This window comes from Micropterus dolomieu, linkage group LG18 (assembly GCF_021292245.1).
Source record: "Micropterus dolomieu isolate WLL.071019.BEF.003 ecotype Adirondacks linkage group LG18, ASM2129224v1, whole genome shotgun sequence".
NCBI lineage: Eukaryota > Metazoa > Chordata > Actinopteri > Centrarchiformes > Centrarchidae > Micropterus > Micropterus dolomieu.
The window spans coordinates 36464215-36473150 of NC_060167.1; the positions used below are offsets into that span (position 1 = coordinate 36464215).

The 8936-nt window shown below is 39.5% G+C and overlaps 1 protein-coding gene across 1 annotated transcript; it reads right to left on the reverse strand.

Moving 5' to 3' along the window:
* Positions 1-1156: 1156 nt before the first annotated feature.
* On the reverse strand, positions 1157-4777 carry barx1 (BARX homeobox 1). The gene is made up of 4 exons (XM_046075221.1): positions 4525-4777; positions 2910-3201; positions 2236-2320; positions 1157-1611 (listed from the first exon to the last, which is right to left on the reverse strand). The coding sequence occupies exons 1-4, from the start codon at positions 4724-4726 to the stop codon at positions 1444-1446; spliced, it is 747 nt and encodes a 248-aa protein (XP_045931177.1). The 5' UTR covers positions 4727-4777; the 3' UTR covers positions 1157-1443.
* Positions 4778-8936: the final 4159 nt, after the last annotated feature.

Here is an 8936-nt window from a genome sequence, read left to right on the forward strand (position 1 = left end):
CACCGCGTGCACAGAAAGTTGGGGCGTCCCTCACATCGGACAATTATTCGACGAAGCTGCAGCAGAATGTTTAGGCCTATGTGTTATTCGGCGTTTTTACTGAGTCTGAACTCCTCAGCCCCTTTACGCTTATTCTGTTGTTCTCCCATCTAAAGTCAAGGCATATTCAACTCGTCAAAATCAAAACAAACCAGAAAACCTACTCGAATCTTTGTCCAGTGTAACTCATTGGACCCTTTGGTTTAAAAACCGCATTCAATAAAAAAGGAGTCACTGCACAAAAAATGTAACACTGATTCTATCTGTTCTTCTCCAGCTGTTTGCTTATATAATAATGTGAACATAACATGGAATGGGCCTTTTAAATCAATTAAAAAACGAAAACAGTTTAAATTACAAATAAACACTGGCCTACTTGCATTTGGCTAAATCCTAAAAATGTAAAGCAAATAAGTCTAATATCACCAGGCCTCACTAAATGCCCATGTGTTTTCTTCACCATGCAGCAGAAAATATAATGTTTTTGTTTTTTTCTTTTTTTTAGAATAATTAAGGGTAAAGAAAAAAAGAAAAAGGTTTCTTTTCTCTGGACAACTCAGGATTGCTTCCTTTCTTTCAGCATAATGAACAGTAGTACCAATGCATGTGTGAATCCACATCTTAACAAGAACCGCATGTCTCCTGCTAAACCAACTTACGATAACATTAAACCAGGACATTCCACTTCCAAAGTTTTGTTTGATTGCTGGCCTGAAATTCTTGCTTTTACACAAAAATGGCAACATAGAATAAGCCTGGCTGAGTTAAGAATTTCTCTTTCACACACTGTTATCTTTAGCGTGTGGCATATGATTTAATACCCAGCACAACATGTCAGGAATCAATGAGACATTCTCTTGTTGTGAAGATGTTACCATATTAGGCTCTGAGCCGTGTGAACATGACTGTGTATGATTAATCATCATCAACCTTTATCCTCATCATATGCACTCGTACTGTACCAACTACTGTACACACACTGGATTAAAAGCTTATCATGAGCCTGTCCTTTATAATAAATGGAAAACAGTATTAGTGAAAATATATTTAATAATTAAACATAGCATAGTTACACAAAAGGAATGCAAAACAGATGAGTGAGAGTGGATCCGTAGAATATAAAGGTAGACCTACTGCAAAGGTTTGAGTTCCCTCCTCAGCAGCAGCAAGTTCATCATGAGGGAATGCATGGTAAGGCTACAACAAAAACACATGGGTTTTTGGAGGATGTCGGCGTACAATTTAGGTTTCTGCAGGGCCTGCAAATCTTTGGAGATTGCACAAGCAGGTCCCGCTTCAGAAGCATCAGCACATCCTCTTCATGCCGTTTTTGAACCTGGCCCCATTCAAAACATACACACTAACTGTCCAAGAGGCTCTGCATATAGAGTCAGTGTCTGCGGGTCATTCCTCCTGAGTGCTCTCTAAGTGGGAGCTCGAGCCCTCGGACTGGTGGTCAGCGTCAGCAGAAGATCGTTCTTGTTCAGAGAGCTGCTCGCTGCTGGGGATGGAGTTCTTCTTTGGGCGGCCTTTTGGTTTAGTCGGTGACTCCAGGCCTCCTCCCTGCAACACCTGCAGGTTGAACATAAGCAGAAAAATCTGGCTTAAGTTCACTCACTCATCGTCAATCGCTAATCCTGTGAACATCCTGTGTCTGTCTGGAGCCAATCCCAAGTTAAGTTAAGTTCAATTTAAATCAAAAGAACGCTGACCTGTATGACCTCTGGTCAGTGACCATTACCGCTCCTCACAACCACACAGACAGAAAATGTGGTTTCAGACAATTAATTAATCTTTTCATATTTTAATACATATATTACTCCTCCATCATTTTACCATTTACATTAACCACTTTTAAAGATATAACAAAAGTCGTATAACATCCTAAATAGGTGGGCTATTCCTGCAAATAACAATAGGAAGCTGAGTAACACAGGCCTTTACTCTCACTCATCATCTAATTTGGCCCTTATGCAGGGTGGCGTATACGTTTCAGTCGGAAGCTAATCCATTTCACTGAACTAACTAACATCTGTTGAAATACTAGTAACGCAAAACTATTTCCCATTCTTTGTTCTTGCTGTTAGTACTGTTGCTGTAGGCCTAAACTCAAATAAAATGGCCTCTACCATATCATCATCATCATCATCATCATCATCTTGGTAATCATCATCATTATAATGACAAATAACTTACAATTTTCTTCCATTTCATCCTTCTGTTCTGGTACCATGTTTTCACTTGCAGCTGACTGAGACCCAAAGACTCAGCCAGATCTATTCTGTGAGGAACAAATACATGAAGAAGATCAAACATTTAAAATTAAAGAGCAAACCACTCCAAGGTTTTGCCAACACGTTTTCTGTAATTGATCAAATCTTGTCAGTTGCTAATAATTCAGGTAATAAATTGTCACATTCAAGTAGGCCTAATAAATATATAAGTAGCCCAATTAACTTATAGAGGACGCTGTTAGACTTTTGCAGCTACTAAATACTAGTTGCAACAATTTCATTTTGTATTAGCCTATAATTCCCATATAGGCCTAACCCTCTGAAAAAAATTCCCTTCATTAATTAAAAACACTGAGGTCATGTCCTCTGTATTTTTTTGTCCTCTCTTTACATTCTACTGATAAAACCTAACAAATGGTGGATGATTTCACAGCTGTTGATGTTAGACTCAACATAGGCATTTTTAGGCGACTATAGTGACTATGATCGCTGTTAAACCGCCACAAAGTTGCCTGCTTTATAACTAGCCGTCCGAAGAAGACCTGGAATTATCATTGGCTATTTATTTAGGAAATAAAATGTATAGAAAGTACAACCGAGTTTTCTTTCTGTGAGCGCGGTGTGACTATAACCCACCTGTCAGGCGTAGAGAGATACTTCTGCTTCTCGAAGCGTTTCTCCAGACCCATGAGCTGCAGCTCGGTGAACACGGTGCGGCTTCGGCGGCCCTTCTTGGTCTTGCTGCCTCCGTCGGCTCCGTGCTCCAGCTTCCCGCGGAGGTGGAGGTCCAGCGGCAGGTGGTGAGACGCCGCGCCGACCTGCAGGCCCTGGGCCGCGGACAGCAGCGGGGAGCCGAGCGGGGAGCCCAGCGAGCAGGACAACGGGGACAGAGGGAACTTGAGGAGGCTCGTCTGGTCGGCTTTTAGCACTAAACGGACCGAGAGGGAACAAAGACACACACACACACACACACACACACGGGGGTTGGTTTTAGAAACGACTCTTATTTTAGGACCGAGACACCTCAGGCAGTTGGGTCCCTGCAAATGACATGCAGCCTATTTTGATTTCACTAACACTCCATGTTTGACCCGAGATGTGCTTGTCCCTACAGTCGCCTGGTGAAATTATATCTACCAATAGCCTACAAATTTCTGGGGTCAAAGTTCAGTGCCCTGTTACATGGGGATCCATAATCCCGCAGCTGCAAACTAACGCATTTATAATAGATAAATAAGAATATTGGCTAAACATAAACACAGTGGCCTAATGCCAAAACCAACAACAATAGGGTCTTATCAACCGTAAGGATATTATCTTATAATTATTATTATTAGCCTATTAGTTATTATATATGTATCTATATAGTAGGCCTAATATTAGGCTACATGTTCAAATTCAGATTTACGATTGCGTCTTTAATTCTAGGGTTGGAGGTGTGATTTGATTTGAGACATTATTAAACAATTCAAAGCATGTGAAGTACAGACTTTCATTTTCACACACATTGGAAATCATGTTAAAAGTTGGCATAATCTACATGTAGCCTAAACGTCTGAAATTATATTTTAGAATCAGATAAAGCATTCATTTCAGCGGGTGTTTCAATTCTGTGATTTTTCCATATGATAGAAAACGGCCGCGCAGTGGGCTCCATTTTCAAGAAATAAACAAACTTTGGCCTCATAAACTAGGCTATTACATTTTTTTTTTCACTTCAATATGATTATATTGTAACAACTCCTAAACATGTAGAAATTTTTCTTTTTCTTCGAGGAGCGCTTGGGAAGCACCGACACTGAATCCTATTTTCACTGAGCAGCTGACACACAGGGGCCTATTGTGTTTGTATATTTAAGATTGCTTTTAGCCGTTAGGTGATTTTCTTAATGCACTAGCTTACAGTACAATTTAATTTATCCCAGTTGTTTCCTCGGTAATGTTCTGACAATTTCTTAGTTATTACAAGTCATTTACTGTCACTAGATTCAAAAAAACAATCCCACATGTGACAAGTGTTAAATTATCTTTCCTCGAAAGACATTTTTTATCACGAGTAAAATACACACATTCACTGTAATATTTAATTAAAAACAATCCCAATTGAAATGTATGCTGTCATTAAATACTCTAAATCATTAAATAATTATTATTTCCAGTTCCTATAACCTATTTTTCCCCAGCATGAAACCGCTCACATCGACTCAGTTCATGTAATGTAAACACATCTTTACACAGCCGCCTCTCTTACCCAGCTGGTTATGGAAAGGCCGGGAGGACAGGAGAGCGTGTACCCCGAATTTAAGGAGCTCCCCGGCCGGAGCCGAAGCTTTGCGCTCCGGGTGATCAGTCAGGATCTCCTCTATCATGAAACTCCTGTAGCGATGAGTTCGGTGGTCGGGATGAAGCTCCGGAGGATAGTAATGCGCACCCATGTCCAAAGGATGCTGCATAATCTGGCTGTGCGGTCACCTTGACAGACACCAAGCGCGTACACCGATTATCACTCCTTCAGTGGCCCAAGCCAGCTGTCATATTCCCTCTGTAGTGCCTCTATAGTCCGGAGATCAAGACTGTAGAAGTTATCCTCAGGTTGTGGATGAAGGGAAAGTACCGGCAGCAGACTTCTCAGCGCGTCTGTGCGTCCTCTGCGGGTTTTACGCGTTACTTGTGAACAGATTTGGTTGTTTTTAGAGGAGAAATCTGGAACCGAGAGCAAACCTTTGACCAAAAACTCCGGGACCCGGCCGTGTTCATGCCCACTCGCTGTGTGCTGAGGTCGGAGCTATTTGTCAGCCGCAGAGCGCGTCACCCTGGCAGTGAGTTGAGGAATAAGCTTTGGGTTTTATGAGGCTAGTCATAGCTCCACCTCTTCTCAGGGTTTGTCTGCTCTTTGCCTACACTGAGCCGAAGTTGTATGCAAAGCGGTAGGCTACTTGTCCTGCATAGATTTATATGCAAAAGGGAAGAAAATAAGGACTTGAAAGTACAGACATTTTAAATACCATGCAGGTGACTTGAGTTATAGGCATTAGTTTGATGACCATGATGTCGATGATGATGCTGATGATGTGAAGCAGTAAATGCAAGATAGGAAGCTCAAGTTAGAAGGTAAAGTTAAAACAAACATGATTCTTCTTCTAAAAATAGGTCTGTTCACACATTAATACTTTTTTGCAGGTTGTACAATACGCATACATGGTTCTTCCAAGAAAATGATCAATATCATCTGTTCTTTCTTCTGCTGTTGTGAATACAGCAGGTGTGATGATGATGTTGTGTATGTATGATGTAAAGTCATTACAGACTTTGAACCTCTGCAGGATGTCGCCCAGTGAAGCAACTGAGCAGCTCAAAGGGAAGTATTTCATTGGAGAGGTCAGAAAACCCAGTCTAGAGCACCTCTGGGATTTTTTTCTTTGTGGTTATTTGGCCCGCAAAAATTGTGAAATATCTCCCACAGCATATTTTTAGCATGTCTCAGGGCTGCTTTGAGAAAAGCCATGACCTTCTAAAAATCAACTCTGTAGCTGAAAGACTCACAGAACCTTTGAAGGCGTCAGAGTTGGTGGTCTGTTCAGATATTTAACTTTTTAAATCTTATTGTGTTTCAAGCTTTTCTTTAAAATATGACACCATGTAGAACAGACGGAACAGAAGCAGGAGGTGACGTGACAGATTCACAACATAAAAAGAACACAATTCAGAGCAGGATAAACTGCGCGATGCAAATACCTCTTCCAGTCAACGTGTTTGAAATTAATAACCTCCCAATCATATGTGCATCTCAAAAAGGGAATCAGAAAAGCAGCATTATATGGTATGTTGTAAGGGACGGATTGCAAAAGTGTGTAGAAAAGTGCAGGTAAAATGAGAAGGCACCTTTCTTGAATACTTTTCTGGCTTTTGTTATCCAGCAAAGGAGAAAGCAAATTTTATGTTAATATGACACTGACATTTAAGAGCACTTAACAAAGGCACACACTTTAAGGACCAACATAAGGATCTTTGTCTTATCTCTGAATGTAAAAGAGTCATATACATTCAGGTTTGAACCTCTTGCATGTTTTGTATGTAAAATCATTAATCCTCCAAAAGAATGTGTATAATGACGTGTCACACAAAGTCAGGTTTCTAAAGGGAAAGAAAACAGACGTTTCTCATTCAACTGTCATTGGTCTTATATTTGCAAAGTATTACTGAAACAGTTCACATGAATCAAAATCAGTTACCAGTCACATTCTGTCAAAATTCTCTTCAGTTGCAATTTTAAAGACGTTCTTTCAGTCTCACAGGCCACTACGCATCTTGCCAAATCAATTGAATATTCAGGCTCAAAGGGTGAAAAACTCCTCTTGTCCTCAAGAACATACAGTGTGAGGTACAATAATGGATATGCCCATGTTGTTTTAAATGTGGCCTACATGTTGCCACAGGTGTGTTGTCTCTGTATCTCAACATGTATCTCTGGCTGAATAACCTGGCATTGCTGGAACATATCTTCCTCTGGTGGTCACTTTTGAGATTGCAAGGAGAGTTTCCCAGCCAGAGGATGTTCACCTCTGTAGTACAAATGAATGTAATACACAATCGCCAATAACAATAGGCTCGCAGCATGCCAGCTTTAGGAGAATAAATGTTTTTTATTATTATTATTATATTTTACTTTTCACTTCCACAGTGTCTTTCTTTGGGCCATGAGCCTTTGTTCTGCCACCTGCACCAACTGCATTGTTCAAATCTCAAAGACTCCTCCTGTAAATGTGGTTGTATATATTTGTTTTTATATATTTGTGTATCTTTGTTATGTATGTATCATTTTTTGTCATTTTACTTTTAAAAGGTTGTGTTTTGCTTACTGTGGCACAGCTGTACACAAGTATGTACATACACTGAGAATGAACTCTTCAGTGAAGGAGAAGACATCTTGTGTCCAGCAGTTAAATTTTTGAAGTGAGAATATTTGCATATTCATAAATTCTGGGGTTTTCAATGAGGGAGAAGGAGTATCTGTAATTCTAAGATTTTTTTAATGAGGTCATTTAATAATTTGTTGGAAAAAAAATATTTGATGAAAATTATTATTCAAAGCAGTGCCTTTTTGCATGTCTGGACGGGATCTTTAAGATACCTATATGTACCTAATGCATCTTTTTTGTCTTTTCACTATTTATACACATAGACCTGGTGAAGGTTTTTCAGCTTGACTCACTACTGTTAACAAATTGGTGCCAATTTAGCCTCATTTCACATGTTCTTCCTGGTTTCTAATTCTGCTAAAGCCAGGAAAATACCAGAACAGTACAGATATGTTCTGTACATTATATTTTGAGTGGCCTCAACATCCATTACAGAAATGTATGCGGACATCAGCCTACAATTTCTCTGAGTTAGATGGTAGGCTTGCTTAGCTGTATGATCTGCATCCTGAGAAAGGGAATCATTTCTTATTGGCCTGGGATGAAATCAGAATGTAATATTCCATCTACAGGATTCTATTTGATCCAGTTCAGGTAATAAACATGCGGTATAAAGCACACCACTACATAATGCATATCTACCTTGCATACTATTTCAGTCTTCAAACAAGTCTTACTATTTGTCTGGGCACTTGATGGATCACCTCCCTCTTACCTATCTGACCTTTTCATTCTTTATACTCCACCTAGGTCATTCAAGTCGGCTAACCACTCATGTCTTCTTCTCAGTTGGTCTGTGGACCAATCTGCCCCACCACATCAGATCCGCCCCCTCTACTGAGTCGTGCGGGATTTCATCGTCTGCTCTGCTGACCTGTTTTTTCTGCCTGTGTTTGCACAGCACTTTGATCAGCTCATGTTGTTTTAAATGTGCTGGAGAAATAAAATTGACTTTACTCTGTGCAATTTCCATCATTTGCGCATTGTGCCATGCGAGAATTAGCTGTTTGGACAAATGATCACACAGTTACAGACTTTTGATTTCTCGTATCGGAGTCGGTAGATCCAGTTTGAATGGTTAAAGTTAAAGTGGAAATATTTTCCAACTCCTAGCTGTGTAAAGTTGAATGCTTATTTGTACATTAGCTTACAATTGCCTAATAATTGTAGACACAGTGTAGAAACCTGTCGTTCTTCTCACGCAGACAACATTATTTAACGAGACAGTCGTCTGGTTCAATTATTATTATTCTTGTCCCTATGTTCATTACAGAGTAGAAATAAGTAAATTGTCAATAGTGGCAAAGAATTTGTATTTGACCATGAAAAGAAGAAAACATGCTTCAATGAGATGTTAAGATGGTATTAAATTTACTGCACCCTAAAATGTGATATTGATGTAGACAGCATTTCACCTGATTTATTTATAATTAGAGAATGTGTGTGGCTTATTGATTACCTCAGATCTCTAAGAGGTGATAACATGATGGAGGGATATTTGGTGTAGATGGGTTTTTAATTATTGTGTTGTTTTGTTTCATGTGTTAATGTTTATCATAATTAATCTAATGAGCTTAGAAGCTCATTGTTGTCTTTGGGAATCGCATGTACATGTTTATAATGTATGTGTGACAAAATAATAATATTAATCTCCACTTATTAGCTTTTCTGAAAACTTTTCACCACATGTAACAGCCATTTTCAGGTCAGGCGCAAATGTGCAACCAAGAGTTGTGTTTAGCAA

Coding starts and splice junctions, on each gene's coding strand:
- barx1 (XM_046075221.1), bottom strand. CDS start 4,726: ATGCAGCATCCTTTGGACATGGGTGCGCATTACTATCCTCCGGAGCTT. Junction 3,202..4,524: donor GCCTTTCCATAACCAGCTGG/GTAAGAGAGGCG, acceptor CGGTCCGTTTAG/TGCTAAAAGCCGACCAGACG. Junction 2,321..2,909: donor TATCTCTCTACGCCTGACAG/GTGGGTTATAGT, acceptor TGTTCCTCACAG/AATAGATCTGGCTGAGTCTT.